The sequence below is a fragment of the Pelodiscus sinensis genome, chromosome 19 (genome assembly GCF_049634645.1).
Source record: "Pelodiscus sinensis isolate JC-2024 chromosome 19, ASM4963464v1, whole genome shotgun sequence".
In the NCBI taxonomy this organism is placed as follows: domain Eukaryota; kingdom Metazoa; phylum Chordata; order Testudines; family Trionychidae; genus Pelodiscus; species Pelodiscus sinensis.
The window spans coordinates 15,745,655-15,763,044 of record NC_134729.1 but is presented as its reverse complement, the minus strand read 5'-3'; the positions used below and the strand labels follow the sequence as shown (position 1 = coordinate 15,763,044).

At 46.7% G+C, this 17,390-nt stretch overlaps 1 protein-coding gene across 1 annotated transcript; it reads right to left on the bottom strand.

Annotated features, from left to right (window-relative positions):
* Positions 1 to 61: 61 nt before the first annotated feature.
* Positions 62 to 16,760, bottom strand: LOC102462124 (hippocampus abundant transcript 1 protein). The gene is made up of 12 exons (XM_075902585.1): positions 16,420 to 16,760; positions 12,444 to 12,539; positions 11,050 to 11,112; positions 9,137 to 9,264; positions 8,473 to 8,587; positions 7,641 to 7,859; positions 6,767 to 6,880; positions 6,116 to 6,187; positions 5,719 to 5,831; positions 5,282 to 5,379; positions 4,379 to 4,542; positions 62 to 4,284 (listed from the first exon to the last, which is right to left on the bottom strand). Exons 1-12 carry the CDS (start codon positions 16,501 to 16,503, stop codon positions 4,075 to 4,077), a joined length of 1,476 nt encoding a protein of 491 aa, XP_075758700.1. The 5' UTR covers positions 16,504 to 16,760; the 3' UTR covers positions 62 to 4,074.
* Between the last annotated feature and the right edge of the window lie 630 nt (positions 16,761 to 17,390).

The following is a 17,390-nucleotide window of genomic DNA, read 5'->3' as shown; positions in this document are numbered from 1 at the left end:
TCATTAGCTAAGAACACAAACCAAAGTCACACACAATAGCAAACTCCATTCATTTAAAAAGTGGAGGTGCTGCCATTCTTTATTAAAACTTGCTGTTCCACATGCCTGATCATCAAGAACATTTGCAGCCATCCAGTGCAGAGAAAGACAGAATGAAATAGTAGTGTTTTTGTTTCTAAATTGTAAAACTAAAGCAGAGTGGGAAGGTACTGGTTCTAATGCATTTTAACCCAACAAAATCAGTTTTTAAATTCAAACCCCTGCATCAATGCAGGAGCTGCAGAAGGCCACCTTTCCCTTAACCAGCAGGGGCACTGAAGTGAAAGGTTTTCAGCCACAATTGAGTTTCACCACTGTTACTCATGTGTTTTATGACAATAAGCTGACAAACTTGGGAAACAGTGATGCTGGACAGCCAGTGTCTGGGATCACGCTGCAGGGTTTTTTTTTTTTTTAAAAAGGTACTTTTAAAAATATGCAGCTTTTCATATAAAGTAACAAAATTGAGAAAACTAGTTGAAAAATGAATGTTCTCTACAGATTTTTCCAGTTTCTATGGGGAGTGCGACAGAATTATCGGCCCTTCAGAATAACAACATTCTTCATTTGGGTCCTGTAATTCTAGCTCCTTTACAGGCTGGCCAAATCCTTCTCAGTCAAAAGGCAGAATAGGGGATCATCTCCCTACATGTCCAGGGGAAGGAGTCTGTGGGTGAAGTTAAACCATCCCCAGTTTCCTGACAAGGTAGGTGTAATTTTAAAGGATTTTCAAACAAATTTCTATCTGCTGCACTTTTAATAATTAATGGAGTCTCCCATGAAATTCAAATATCCCTGCCACTAGGCTGCATTCAAGCTTCCAGAGTGTATAATTCAGCAGCATTGCCACTTTGGACTTGTGTAGACAAGACTGGATTTAACTATGCCACAGTGATTTCTCCCCATACAGAAAGGGAAATTATAACAGCACAGCACTTTTATAGCAGTACAGCTGTGCCCCACAATGACAATAGTTATACTGGTACCATTTTCAATTTTAGACCAAGCCTTCGAAACTAGTTGCTTCAGGGATTTGCTTGTAAACAGACAGATTTAGGCCAAGAAATATAGTTTGAAGTAACATATCATTTGGGTCCAAGATTTAGTATTATATGTTGTTACATACTCAATTATAAAAATGTATTGAATTTGTCAGTACAGACTCTGGAGGAATGTAAGTGCTTTGCTGCAGTGCTGAAAACTCAAATCATCACAACATTGTGCTACTAAGGACCAAGAAGTGGAACTAGCCAGAGCAGTTTCCCTATTTAAATCGAGTGAAGGATCAATAAAAAGTCACAGGCAGCAATTATAGTTAAAAGGAAATTAGATTCAGAACATGTCAGTTTTAATAAGCTATTAAATAAAGGGAAATATTTTTTTAAAAATATATAATTTATAATATATATTAAGTTTACAGTTTATTTTGTGGTGTTTCATCAATTATATTTTCCCTCAGTGCCTCAGTATGACCAGTGTTACTTTCATTTTTATGTGGGGGGAGAAAAGCACCTCAGCCAATTTTAAAACAAAATGTATGAATGGGCAGTAGTTTTACCTTGTCCTCAATTTTTTTTTTAAAAAGAAATCTGTAGCTTCACTATACTTCAGAGTGAGGATTTTTTAGATGGGGGGGGGGGAAGCGAAGGAATTTAAATGGGGTGATTTCCTGTAAGACCTGGTTTTGCTGTGCATGGACAGTACCAGATCTTCCTGATTGTGATTAGGAGACTCTTGAGGCACCGCCAAGATAAGCCTTGAGAAAACTGGAGCCATCATGTTCAGGGAAGCTTTCTGCTAGTTTATTCCCTAACCCTGCAATCGGATTCATGTGGGCAAACTCTTGCTTCCGTATATTGTTCCTCTAAGTTCACTAGTCTTTGCACAACATAAGAGGATGGATCCAGCTGCAGGATTGGAGCCTTGGGTGATACAATTCACAATTAACATTGCCATTTCTTACAGTGGCTAAATCAGGAGAATGAATACTAGGTCACTAGCTCTAACCCTGTCTAGGGGAACAGTGACTCTGAGCTGTTACTGACCAACAGCTATTCAATCGCATGAATTTTGTTTTGTAGAGCTCAGTCCACATCAAACTGTTGACACCATTGACATTAACTGGTCCCACATTGGTAGCCTCACAAGAGGCCATAAAGCGAATAAGCTCTGGAACCTGAACTCCCCACCTCCCTAGCAGCAGTCCCTCCAGGACAGGGTGAGGTACACTAGCGGGGCTAAGTAGAGACGTTCCCCGTACTGTATCTGTGTGGGGTCAGAGGACTTCAGTTGCCAGGGCTGCCCATCTGGCATGTCTCACCAGCTTTAAAATTCATTTAGAAGTAAATGGCACGTCTGAGCCTTGCTGCAAGTTTGATTTGTGACACCAACATCCTAGCAGTTATGCCCTTAGCAGGTTAGCTGTGATTTCCAGTTCCCAATGAATGGGGAGCTAAGTTACCTACTACAAATCTGTGCCAGCTGTAAACTATCCCAAACCACAGCCACTGGACAGAAGACTTCCCTTCATAGAACAATGATTTACCACATCACATCTGCTCTAGTTCAAGCCTCGACTATTTCCAGTGGAGGAATCCACAGCCCCTTTCATTAGCTCTATTGCTTTTGTGTCCACTGGCTTACTGGTTTCTCCTCCTATTTGATTTACATTTTCCCTGTAAGTGCTTAAGCCTATTTCTTCTGACTGATCTCCCAGACTGATGCGAACAATTGTTTCTGCTCCTCTGAATGCCCCCTTATCTATCTGTATATCACTAAGCAACCCTCAAACAAACATGCACGTTTCTCTTGATTATTCCCACACTACTCAGTATCTGAGCCTTTGCTTGGCTTCACTGCTCGTCTCTAAATTAACTCAACCCTAGAGTGGAGGACACCAAGATGTCATTTTTCAGTAAGATGGCTGTCCCCGGTAGACGGTCCAGAAATGCCAAGTGGAATTCAAATCTATAGTCCACTATAATGTAAGTGTTTGTGCTGCAGCCTTTCAGACTGATGGATTGAGCAGAATGGCTGAGCTGTGACTTCTAGACAGCCATTATCAGATAGCAGCAGTCTAGGGGAACTAATATGGTTTTATAAAAGGGCATAACAGGGATGACGCCATTTCTCTGAACTCTGAGAAGTACGTTTTCTAATCTTCCAGTTCCATGAAAGGTTTCTTTGGAAACCTCTCAATCCACTTCCAGAAGAGGGAACTGCAGACAAAACGCTACAAGTAACTGTAGTTGTTCCAAAACAGGAAATTCAAGCTTACTGAGTTCATAACTCACAACTGCCTTTTCACCACCTCGACACTCCTGTGTGAGTTAAGGGCAGAGTGACAGCTGAACCTTTACTTTTGCCACCTCTTTTAGAACAGTGCTAAAACACAATTGCCTGATTTATTATATGGGCTGGAATAGGCAAATTCATCAGACCCTCAAGTAGTAAGAATATATTCAGATGCAGACTGACTAGTCTATTCTACACACTCATTATTCTGTATTCGTGTACCAGACCATCTTGTATTTTCAAGATGAGCTGAATATACAGGCTTGGGCTGCGATTTCTATACCTGCCCAGTCCTCAGCCTGAAGTAGTTTAGCCTATCAAGTACAGGCAGGCCAGAGGCTAGCACTGATTATATTGGGGGAAAAAGACATGTAACTGATGCCTCGGTTCTCTCGCTGTCAGCTCATTCAGTGTATATGAAAAAAGAGGGATAGAATTCTGGCTCCTCACTTTCATTGGCAGATGAATATATGGCAGGTGACACTGAAGTTCACCATTCACATACAAAAGCAGGTTTTCCTTAAGAACTATTCCTTCACATGGTGCAGTCTCTCTTCTTCCTTCAGCACCAAATGGTACAATCTGGATGTATTTGGCTTTGAAGGACAATTTTTCCCTCCCTCATTAGCTGTTAGTGGCACAGTCCATTATGTCCCCCGATTCTCACCCCAACTCCAGTCGATACAGTCCATCCTTGGCTTGGAGCTGAAATGCAAGAGATTCACGTTCTCCCCTCCATACTCATACACTACTGTCCTCCAGTAGGGGCTCCTTGCCATCTGATCCTCCAGCCTGTGGGCTGTGGGTGTGGGTCTGGGCTCCATTGCTGTGTTTCTTATGGCTGCCCGATCTCAATGCAAGATTGTGTTCCGGAATGAACAAGGCCACTAGGAGCGACAGCAGGACCGAGCATGCTCCAAAGAGGAAAGGGGGCCCCGGGATAATGCTACTCTGTAAAGCAAAGTACAGGAATGATTAATGCTGTAAGTTGCACTGAAGTGAGAATACAGACAAACAAATATAGTGATGAAGCTGGATAGGATACCTCATCAGTAGGGTTGACCATGACCTTCGTGGCCTTACCCAGGGTTTCTACTTCAGCCATTTCATTCAATTCCACATGGAACAGATAGAAGACAAAGCCATAGAGAGCTGGCCCTAGCCCATTACAGAGCCCCCGAATTCCAGTGATCATCCCCTGAACCACACCTGAGAGAAAAAGTGAAGACAGGGAAGATGTAAGCCTCTGGCTGTCTCAAGAGCATGTCTTTTATAGGCAAAACATCTGTATGCCCAAGAACAGGGTTATGTCCATATCCAGAAGATCTAGTGAACACACACAAATCAATGAATCTTGAAAACAGATCTCAGCTCCTGTGCAGCTGTATCTCCCCACAAACTAAAGAGTCAAGCTGCCATTTCCCAGAGCATGAGTACAGGTAAGTGATGACTTCTTATAGCTGAACACAGGAGGATGAATTAGAGGCAATATGATCTCATGATTCAGGGCATAAACTCAAAGCAGGTAGATGGTTAAAGAACTTCCTACCTCAAACACACAGATGTTCAGTGTTGCACTTAAGCACTATGGAATGTTACAAAACCCTCTCAAACGTCAGGTATCGATAAAGGCAAATACCAGTCTTGATAGGCTGATGGTGTGAACTAGTTCCTGGAAACCAGTACAGCATACAGGTGCCCATTAAAAGTTCTCATGTTGTCCACATCAGACAATTAACATCAAGTGATTGACATACATACAACTTCGAAGCCATACCAGAATTCTGCACAGAGAGCACTCAGATGTTCACTGAATTCCACAGGGGTATTCCCTACAGCACCACTAGCATTCCTTCCCCACCATGCAGAAGAGCTAGAAAACTTGCCAGGATAACTGCTGGATAAATTTTAATCCAAACATTAGACAAACGCAACAAGAGTGACATACCCTGCTGGTCGGGATCTGCATTCCTAGATACCATGGCACTGATGGCTGGAAAAGTGATGCTAGACATGGCAGCTACAGCTCCTGCTGCCCACATCATCCTGCAAGAGAGAAAGAAAGCCGCCCTTTAAACCAGTGCTCTTCAATCTTTTTTTGTTTGTGGACCTCTAAAAAAATGTTGCATGGAGATGAAGACGCTTTGGAAGTCTTAACTAGTCTGCAGACCCCCAGGGGTCCGTGAATCACATTAAAAACAGCTGCATTAAGCAGAAAGGAGGAGAGCTTTCCACAGAGATGGAGTATCACAAGCTAAGGCTGGAATCACAGACAAATATCTCCCTCTGGTGGCAAAATGAAAACTGCCTTGGACACAAGCAGCTACCTAAGGAGGGGAGGGGTGAGAAACATGCCAACTGTTTATTTGATATTGCCAATCTTACCAAGGCTGAGACCCAAAGCCATACCAGGCGAGCTGTAGAATCTGGAAGCCTAAGCCCAAGAGGATGGTATTTTTGTTTCCTATTGAACGCATGAGAATCCCCAACACGACTGTCTGGAAAGAGGAAAGGAGGGGATGTTACCAAACTACAATTGGGAGAAAGGAGGCAACATGACTGCACAAGAAAGTGATGTAGAAGAATGAGGCAACTCTCCTTACAGCCAGGTTCATCACACCCGTGAGCCGTCCTGCAGCATGTAACATGCATAAGTAAGGCTTTGCAATGGGATTCTGGCAGTTGCCAATACAATCCTCAAGGACACAAATATTGGTGTATCTTCATGACCAGTGGGCGTGCGAGTAGTACCCAGAGAACGGGGCAGAAAATGGGTTCTCACCTGAGCCAATATGGAGAGGATTCCAACCACACCAATAAAGGCTGCCACAGTCTCTGAGGAAAATCCAATGACCTGCAAAGATACCAGAAGGGGACACTATTTCAGACACAGGGTTTTGTACTGCACGTGAGAAAAGCCACACTATGAGAATAATCTCTAGTCTTACTAATATGTAGTACCAGTAGCTCACACATTAAACTTCTGTACCCTCCACCTCCTCACGGGAAAATGAACATTAAAGCCTCCACAGAGACAAGATGGAGGATGTTCCTTGAGCTAACGAGGTAACTAAGTGAATGGCCACCCTGTCCCAGGTGGGTAAGCATAGAGGGCAGGTGCTAGTGATTAGCCTGGGGACTGCATTCACAAGATACATTAGGGTTGCACAGTTAACCAGCATTCATGGAAATACTGCATTGTCCACAAGAGACAATGGGTTACTGATACAGTTTCACCCTTACTGGGAACTAGCTTCTGGTCAGCACCAGCAACCCAGGACTGCTCGTGTGCAGCCAAGCTGCAAACTCCCACAGCCTAGGATCTCTGGGCAGAAGCTGCCTCCCCCAGGAAGGAAATAGAAGAAATGCTTGAGTACAATGTGCATTACAACCCTTTGATTTCAAAATGTGTATCCTAACCCCACTGACTGACCTGTCGGAGGTACAGAAAGAAACTGGAGTACTGGCCGGCTTCAGGCAGGTAGGAGAGAAAGACAGTAATGCAGATGAGAAGCACAGTGGAATCCTGACCCACTTTGCGGAGAGACTGGAAGAGAAAACACAAACTGGACATTTAATGAGTTAACTAATTAAATGGGATTTTACATCCCTAGACCCAAGCAGCACTTCCCCAGGCTAACAGAAGCAGTGACAAGGTAGGTGTTTTTCCTGACTACACAGAGTATATCTGGAAAGCAATAGGATTTACATTCAAACCATCAGTCACTTCAACCAAAATATTATCTTTATTCAGGGACACAAAGAGCAGTTTTTAGGGCTTATCTCTACTTACCAGGAGAGCTACTCTGCAGAAATCAATTTCCAGAGTTCTAATTAGCAGGTTTAGTAAAGACTCACTAAATCAACTGCTAATCCGACTCTTGTCAGTGCTAGTACTTCACCGGGTTACAAGGAGTAAGGGAAGTTGACAAGAGTTTCCCCCAAAGACCTCCTGCAGTAGGGATGCCGCAGAAATTCGACCTAAGGTAGGTTGACTCCAGCCACACTATTCACTTACCTGGAGTTACGTATCTTAGATTGACTTCCCTCCCCAAATTTAGACCTGGCCTGAGACATTATTTAGCCATGTCCACTGAGAACTGATTTTCCAGCACAGGCGAACTGCTGGACACAGGCAGACATCATCCTTGCACCCGATACAATTATGTTTTAATTCACATCCTTTGTCTCTTGCATGGTGATTCCCTTTATTTTCACCCTCCTATTAGAAGAGCCAACATGGAACTTGGGGAAATCGCTCTAGAAATTAAACTAGAGTGAAAAAACAGCAAGTAGCAAATACTTACTGCAAATGGATCTGCTTGTTCCCAAGAGATGGGAGCTCCCCAAGACACAGGGCGCATCTCTTCTGGCAGAGATTCTGGTACAGCTAGCAGAATGAAGCCAATATCCAGTAGAGCAACCCCTGAAGCCAGCACCACCACCAGTGTGTCACCATAGGTTTGGGACAGGTATGCACCAATTGCTGGACTTGTGACCAGGCTGGCTGCAAAAGTGGCTGACACCTGCAGTGTAAATACAAGTGTTATTAGCATCTTCTTGCCAGTACCTACTCTTTTCTACTCCAAGGCCATCAGCTCCACTAACTCTAGAAGAGCCAAACCACATCAACACAGAAATGTGCTACTATTTCCTGATAGTTCAGGCTAGGCCATGACAATGGGTGATAGAGGCATCTCAGCCAATGCTTAAGGAGTTTTCAGTAATCCTATTATAATACTATGCAAGAATAGTTCAGCAGAAGCCTCAGGTGCACAACCGTTGTTCTATTTGTGTTTGCATGGAGCCAACATGCCACCAGTAACTGGGTCAGGAAATGTACACGAGTTCACAAAAAGCATGGACTAGAGCCACGAGCTGGAGAAAGGGCTATAAAGGACAATACAGCTGGATTTCAGATTTCACAGCACCAGGCTCTGGGGTTGGTTTCTAAACATGTTGCTCCACCTGGAGTTAGGAATGGGATCAGCCATGGACTCAATGCATTGTGAGCAGAGCAAAAGTACAATACACATGGGCCCCTCTTATGAAAGCTCCCCCACCCACCTCTCCAACTCTCTGGATTCTGGAGAGCTGGAGTAATTCTTTAGGGAATAAACTGCTGCAGCATGTCCTTACCAAGCCATAAGCTGTACTGCGTTCATGTTCCTGTGTAATATCAGCAACATAGGCAAAAATCACAGAGAAGGTGACAGCAAAGACTCCAGACATGGAAATGACTGCAAAATACCACCTGAAAGATAGTCCCAGGGTCAGAATTAGAGGGAACCACACGACCAACACAGGAGCTTAATGCTGCTGAACTACAGTCTTCTCCACACCCCTGCTTCAATTTATTTTATTTTACTTCATCCTGACGTGCTCAGAAACACATCTGGGCTCTTTTCTGCTCACACTTCATGGCTTGCAAATCCAGTCCAGACCCATTTTCGGTTGGTCTCGCACAGAAAGGGAATATCAATGTGACTCAGTACTGACACAGTGTTTAGTAATGGGAGAAGGCATTTTTTACGGGCGTTAGAATCCAATGGTGGGACAACGTGGGAAGGAAGCTCGGGGGGGAGGGGTCAAGGAAAGGGTGCCTCTTTAGGCTCCTTTTCTTCATCATACAAGCACTTTCAGTCTTCTCCACAGTCACTGACCTTCTAGATCCTCCTAACTCCACCCTCTTAAATGACTACACCTCCAAATTCCCTCTCTTCACATGCTTGCTCATCTTCTGGGTCGATCCCTCCCATATCACTGCATCGTCACATCATCTCCATTACAGGCACAGACTAACCATGGGCTGATCTTCATGAGAGGTATTGGTGCACAAGTGAAGAACACAGTGAGGAGAAGAAAGGACTTCCTGCCCCAGACATCAGAGAGAGCACCAATCAGTGGGGCACTTAAAAAGGACAGCAGACCCTAGAAGAAGAGAGATGGGTTCATATCAGGTACAAATTACACTGCCATCTTCTCTGGTTGTCAATAGGAAAGTAAGAACTGCAATGTAACCAGTACAAATGACAAGAGTAGGTCATACACGGTGCTGGTTTTCTAAGAAAAGCCAAGGTTATCAAAACATGGCATTCATTAGATGGCTGACTTAAAACGGCTAGATGCTCAGAAATTATTTCTCTTTTCTCTAAGTGCTCAGGTCTTCCTATGCCTGTCTGCACAGCAGGGAGTTGCCCATGCCACAATGCAAAGATGCTGGCAAAGCTCCAAAATGTCAACATTTGCTGCAGTCCAAGGAAAGTTCTGGCTTTACATTGAGACCTGCTGGATGTGAAGAGAGTAGGGATGTAGTCGAATAGTGACTCAACTAGTCGCTTCCCCCCCTTTGCTGCCTCTATCAGAAGAGAGATCAAGTCCATTCAGACCCTGTGATTCCCCATATCTAGAAGTCTCTCAGGCCCATGACGAAACAGGAGAATGAGCTCCTTAAGGTGTACGTTTCACGAGGAGTAACGGTAGTTCGGAATAGGAACCTAGTCCGAACTACCTAGTTCGAGCCCCGTGTAGCCGCGCTGCACGGGGTTCGAAGCAGCGGGGATTTAAAAATGGCGGCTCCCCGCTTATGCTAATGAAGCCCGGGAAATTCAAATCCCGGGCTTCATTAGCAAGTGCGGTATGCATACATTACCCCGCTAGTTCGAACTAGCGGGGTAGTGTAGACATACCCTGAGAGAGCTGAGTTTCTATGCTTACATTGTTTTTAATTCCATTACTCGAGTTAACTACCAGTTTTTTGTTTTCTTATGGTCTAGAACAGGGGTAGGCAAATTTTGATGGGGGAACCACCTCAAGTAGTCACAGGCTGCATTTTTCTGTGGACGGCGTGCAGGGTCTCGTTGATGCAGTAGGGAGCTTGGGGTAGGGGACTGGGATGCGGGGAGGGGGGTCAGAGGGAGTTTGGGTGAAGGAGGGGGTTGTGACCTGGAGGAAGGTAGGAGGGAAGGTAGAGGGGGTTTTGGTGGGGTCCTGGGGCAGGAAGTTAGGATGCAGGGAGAGGATGGATGCCAGAGGCAGGCTCTGGCCAGGAGGACCTTACCAACGCTGCTCCTGGCATGCAGCCCTGCAGGACCCTAAGGCAGGTTCAATGCCTGACAGCAGCCCTAAATCACTCAAAAGGGCTCTCTAGGGCTCTCTGCAAGGGGGGGAGAGACTTTGCACATGCTCCCATCCCCCAGCAAAATCTCTCAGCTCCTATTGGCTGAAAACAGGCACCCAGAACAGAGAGTCATAAGGAGCAGCTTGCGCCACTCAAAGTGGCATGGGCTGCTTTGTGCCCGTGGGTCCCAGTGGAGTGGTCTGCATATTGGCCTGCAGGCCGTATCTTGCCCACCCCTATCTAGAATCTGGTCACGAGGGTATTTGTGCTGTTTTGGAATGTTATTAGCTGCAAGCACAGTAAGGGGTTTAGGTTTCTTGAGCTATCCAGCAAACTATTAGTTCTATTCAGGAAGAAAATACCTAAATGGGTGAGCATACAGAATCAACTGGGCATGAAAACAGGACTGCCCATCTGCTGTGCTTGCCAATAATGTGTCCACTTGCTCACTGTAGATTAGACTAACCACACTAAACCGCACTCTGATTAGGATGACTTTCCATTGCTCAGATTGGAACAAAGCCCAATGGTAAATGGCCTGGCCACCGTGGTTCTACAGCATTGGTTCTTTAACATGGAAGGAAAGAATTCCTTACCTTAACCCCATGGATCAGGCCATTCATCAGGAATGTATGCTGAGGAAAAGTCCGGTGTAACACCTGTGGAGACCAAGTCAACTATTTTACAGATCTGTCACGATGGTCTGCTGTTCAAGGCCAAGAGATGAAATAAGCCTGCAGCCTAAGTTTGCCCACAGCACTGACACTCCTATTCCCGGGCCACAGTCACCACAGATGCATGCTTTGCTAACAAAGTATATGGAGCCCTACTGTTATTTATGCCATCAGCAGCCACTTCTCCTTGGTACACACTATGAGTGACTGTGTTGGATTTGGGGAGGCAGTGAGCTTGTGGCCACGTTTCTCTAACACTATGAGACCATTTTCAGACAAACATTTCTCCACCACTGCTCCATCTGCCTAATCCCCATTTCTCCTCAACAAGTACTCACCATCTTCCTGTTTTTGTATCCCTCATCTACTTGACTTACTTTTCATACTATTAAACGTACTTCTTTTGAGAACAAGAACTTCTTTGTAACAGATTACTTAGATCCCAGAAATGAGCACGGTACATTAAATTCTAATGTGACTAGTCATACCAGCTGCTGAAAATAAGTTCTGAAAACTGAGAAACCCTCTTGAAGCTGCCAACTTGGAGGTTTCCAGTCACTTAAGTCAAATTCAGGACAAATAACTGAATTGGGAATTCTAGTTTTTGATAAATCTACCCCTTAGTTCTTGGTTTTGTTGTAACATTTCCTTTGTCACCTATATCGGTCATCACAGGAACAAGATAGGTGAGGTAATATATTTTATTTTCACCAACTGAAGTTGGTGAAAGAGAAAAACTTTCAAGCTTACATACAGCTCTTCTAGGCCAGATATGAAGAACAGCTGAGCATAAGCTCTGTCTTCTACCAGAGGTTTGTCCAGCAAGTCATTTTATCTTGTCTCTCACCTTGTCTCAGATCCTAGGACCAACATGGCTACATCACAGTCTGTCACTCCAAACTGAGATCTTGGCAAGGTTCCAGATCAGAAAGATTGAGCCCTTCCAACAATTTGACAAAGCAGGGAGTGGTGCTGATAATTCAGAGACAATGCTATCTCTACATCAATATTAAACCAATGTCTCAGCACAGGTGCAAAAGTTGGTCATTGGATCCTCCATTCCATTTCAAATAATATATTCTTCGGTATCTGTCCTAAATTGTTAAGCAATGTTCTTACATGCTTTTAAATAATTGCCATGTTCCAATCAAGATGTGGCTGCAGCAATTCCCATATATAAAGTACTTTCCAAGAAGGAGTTCTACAACTAGAATACTGTAGTTTATAGATTCTGCTTCAGACCCAAACTGCACACAGATCTTCACAGAAATCCTCAATCTCAGCAATGTTAGCCTCAGCACAAGTCAGTAACTCACCGTTAACATAGGGGTCGTGAGTAACCCCCAGGCAAAAAATTCCAGGAAAATAACCACCACTGCATGGTACACACTGGGCTCTCCAATCCCCTGTCGCTGAAAGAAAAAAAATGTGTTAATACCCTGAAAGATGGTTTTGAGCACAAACTGATAACACTATAGCAGGAGATTTTCAAAGGCATAAAGGACAGGTAGATTCCCAAATTATGATTTTCAATGGGAGTGGGGCAGCTAAATGCCCTTTGTGCCTCTGAAAGTCTTCCCTTTAGTTCTTGAGGGACAACCAATTTCCCTGCAAATGCTAACACTGGAATTAGTTACAGAATAAACATCTCCTTGAGTACTAAATCTCAGCTACTGACCCAGGTTTTCCTTTGTTGTGTAGGGTGTATCTGCAAGGTCATAGGCTTGTGGAGAACAGGAGTCACAAGGGATAATAGAAAGCACACAGAGCTGCACTCAGCTATGTCTGGGAACTGCACAGGCCAATCACTCCAAGGCACAGTGTTCCTTTCACAAGAGGGGATTTCTTTTCAGTGCACCTTGCACACATCACAAAGCTCTGCTATCACCAAGACCAGCCCTGATGCACTATAAAATACATCTGTGATTAAACCAAGCTGTTTAAAGTGTTCAAAAGCACCTAAGAAGTTTAGATGCAATTTCTATTCAACTTCATGGGAGATGCAAGTCAGAATCTCCTGTCAGCTGTGGAAAATGTCAGTCCTTGTATGTTTTTTCTAGAGTAGGGATGTTAAATATCAGTTAATTGAATAATTGAGTAACCTCATGAATTCTTCTCGGATAGTCCCTGGGGATGGGTCCGGCAGTCACTGTGCTCTGGCTTCATTCCCAAGGAGCCCCTTGCCACTCCGCACTGCTGCCTCTGTTTCAGAGGCAGCAACATGGAGTGCCAGGCAGGGCTGGTCCATGAGAGGAGCCAGGTTAAAAACAGCTCTCCCCTCATGGACTGGCTCCCTCACGCTTTGCTGCTGCCTCTGATATAGGAGTGGCAGCAGCCCCTGTTAGGGGGGGGTGCGATGGTCTGAGTTCCTGGACCCAGTGTGAGTTGGAACTGAGCCAAGCTGTTTGCCCGTCTACCTCCTAGCAACACTTTAAATGCAGAGCTGCAGCGGGAATAGGTCCTGGGCCCATTGCAAGCCAGGACTGAGACAGGCTGTTGAGAGGGAGGGGGAAGATACATGTAGTCTATAGCATTAACCTATAAGCTTTTGCTTATTGGTTAATCTACTACACTAGTGCATCCCTATTCTACAGTAGACTAACATGCTTCCTAAGTTCCCATTTAGTTTATTTGTGGAATAGTGTGAAAAGTATGCTGGAATTTATAGCATACTGTTACCCAAACATGAGGTAGAATTATTTTAAGAGAGCTACAGCTTAATATAGCTGTAAACACAGCAAGAGAAGACAAGTATATTGAAACCCTGGTTGTTCTGTCAGTTTCAGAACTTTCTTTAACTAGGTTGTAAATCTCATTCAAAGACAAATATCCTTCAAAACTGGGAATACCTAAGGACAATATGGTCATTAAGTGAAGTTATTTTTATTCTGCACAAACCTTTCTTCTGTTGCTACAAAATGTGAAGGTAGCATTATGCCAACAACGTTGGAGAAAAGTGCTAGTTGCATGGCTATTTAACTCCCCTATCCCATCACGCTGTCTTGGTAGGAAGAGAGAGATACTTTTGTCACAGAAAGTGTTCTCTCTCTCTCCCCCCCCCCCTCCCCCTCTCCCTCTCTCCCCTTTCCCCCTCACATCCTTTCCTTATACCTGTCCAACCAAAACGCTGCATGTGGATCTTTTTGACCCTCAGATCTAAACAAAAACCATGTATTCTCCCAATTCATGCAGAGGTTATGCACTCCAGGCAACAGGTAAGCCGTTTCAGGCAGTATGCAACTCTCTGTAACAAGAATTTGTATAGGGCCCAGTGTATAATGCTTGCACAGTCCATGCTGTAACTACCATGTTGGAAAAATGGCAATTAACCACAATTAACTATTTGTCCCAATATGATTGTTGCAAGCCCCTTTTTTCTGTCTAGCACTAAATTACAAAATTATTTTAAAACCATATTACTGTAACGAGTTCTGGCCAAATAAATCACCGTTGTGAGTGGGGGCATTGAACTTGGGACATTCAGCACCAAAAGCATAAACCCCAACATCCAAGTTCAAACCATACAGATTTGAAAGAACACAAGTAAAGTTCAGGTTTGAGTTGTTTCCAACTTAAATATTTTCTGTTTTGGCTAGCCCAAACCAGTTTAGCAACTCTGATGACATAGGAAAATGGTTAATCTGCTTCAAATATATTGCGAGATCACTGTACTCAAACAGACTGTCCCCCAGGACAGTGCTATAACTGCCATTTGAAACATTTTGATGGGTGCCTCAGAAACAAGGATTCACTTTATGGAAATGACTGCTTGGTTCCCATGAGAACCAGCATGGGAGAGAAGACCACAATTTAATATCTTGGCCTCTATGAGGGCCAGCATGATGGGAAAGAGATCCCTATTTCAAAAACACTTCTTAATGGAAGGTCCAAAATCCTGAAGACCATCTACAAATGCCAACCAAAGTGTCAACCTACACAGCAATCAGCTGGATTGGGTGCATGTCATTCCACTGGAACCACCACATTGGTGACATCCAAGGTTCAGATCTTCATAGAATGGCTCCAAATTAGATCATAGCTGTGCCTTCCCACATTTAAGATGGCCCCAGAGTGAAAAGTGCAAGAAGCACTCTTGGCTCCCACCTGCATCTCCACACCAGACTGATGCTGTCCAGAGCACAGCTGCAATCTGGGATTCACACCCTGCACAGCAGAAACTAGGCCAGGGCTGCCTATTACTTGCCCATCACTTAGGGCAGAAATGGGGAACTTATGGTCTTCAGCTTGCCTGGATCTGGCCAGCTCAGAGTGGGGTCAGGAGGTGGCTCTGAGCCTTGTAGCCTAGATCAAGGTAAACTGCAGGCTGTGTCGGGCCTGCAGGCTATGCCTACCAAGGAGGAAAAGGGCAGAGCTCTGGGAACTTCAGTGAAGAGATGCTCTGTCCCTGTGCTCATTTACAGGCTCCATCCCCGTTGCTCCCACTGACCTGGAATTGTGGCCAGTGAGGGGGAGGGAGCAGTGCCCACAAGTGGAAGGCCACATGGAGCACCTGCGCCTCTCTCAGGAGCTGTGACAGACCCACACTCCCACCCTGCTTTTGTACCCTACCTCCTGGCCAGATCCCACAACCTAGCAGTCCCCTCCTGCACACTGAACCCCAGTTTTGGCTCCAACCTAGAGCTTACAGGACTCCACAAAAATCTACTAATCCCAGTTCCCCAGAAGTGTTCCTCCAGTTTTGGGGGTGAGCCCTGAGCCTCACTGCCCTCCAAGTAGGGGCTGGGGCGCGAGGTGAGCAAAGCCAGTACCTCTCTTTTCCCCTCCCCCTCACGTAGGGGCCAGGCCAGTGGATTCCCCCCCCCCCCCCGCTTCTCACAGGTACGTGCCCCCCCCCCGACTGATTTTTCTGTGGGTCAATGGCCCCCAACCCAAAATAGTTTCCCTGGCACGGACACAGGGATCAACGACACCTGGGGCGCGGGGGCGATTGCACCAGCCAGCAAGAGGAATGCCGCGCAAATGGGCCTGGCAAATCAGCTAGTGCAAATGCCTCCCCCTCTGCCCCCCCCCGTGCCCGGCGCCCCTCTCCCACCCGCCCCCCCAGCCCCCCGCGCCCCTCTCCCACCCGCCCCCCCAGCCCCCCCCCGTGCCCGGCGCCCCTCTCCCACCCGCCCCCCCAGCCCCCCCGTGCCCGGCGCCCCTCTCCCACCCGCCCCCCCAGCCCCCCCGTGCCCGGCGCCCCTCTCCCACCCCCCCCCAGCCGGTGCCCTGTCCGCCCCCCCCACTCCTCCGCTCGCCCCCCCCGCCGGTGTCCCCCCCGGGCGCACTCACGCTGGCCCCGTCGCGGATGATGATTTTCTTGGCCAGCAGGACGCTGCGGTTGAGCCGCTTCTTCTTCTTCTTCTCGCCGGTCATGGTGCGGCCGGGCCCCTGCTGCTGCCGCCCGGGTTCCGCCGCTGCCCCATCCTCCCCCCGGGGGCCGGGCCGGACGGAGCCCGGGGGGGAAGGACTCAGGGCCTCCGGGACCTGCTCCCGCCGGCGGCGGCCCGCTCCGTCCGCTCAGCTCAGCTCCCACGGGCCCGGCCCGGCGCCGCCTGTCAGCGCCTCCGCCTCACAGCCGCGCCCGCTGCGCGCGCAGCCGCCTCACCCCATCGCGAGCGACTGAGCCCGCCCCCGGCTGCTTCTGATTCCGGCCCGTTCGCCGTTGGCCACGCCCACCACGACTCAGACGCGCTATTTGATTGTCCTGGCCGTCGATCATTTCGGACTGCCTATCGCAGAGCTCCGCGCCAGCTTTCGCTCTGCCCCATTCGGCGAGCGGGATGGGAGGGCTCCCAGCACAGCCTCGTTTTCTCCACCCCCTCTCAGGATTGGCTCAGCCTCACCGGCGCGTCAGGCAGCCTTGGGCCTCTGATTGGACTAGACTATAGATAGGCGGGGGGGGGAAGTGGAATTATCGGATAACCGTCAATAACGGTCGCTCAGATTAGACAGTTTTCTCGGGCTGTTCCACTAACCTACTGGGGAGGTTGTAGGGACGGGAAGGATTGTACCACTGACCCGAAGCGGGGTTAGCTGTACTGTGTCACTGATGTGTTAGGCATGGGAAGACTGTACCACTTATGGGTGGGGGTGTTATAGGCTGTACCACTGAGACCAGTTGTGCCAGTGACCTGGATGAGGGATTTGAGGCGGGAGAGGGAACTGGAGCAGTGCATGCTGGGAACGGCAGCTACTATGGCAGCCCCAAAGGCTGGAGAGATGCATGCTGGGAGCCCTGTAGGCCGTACATGAACACCCTG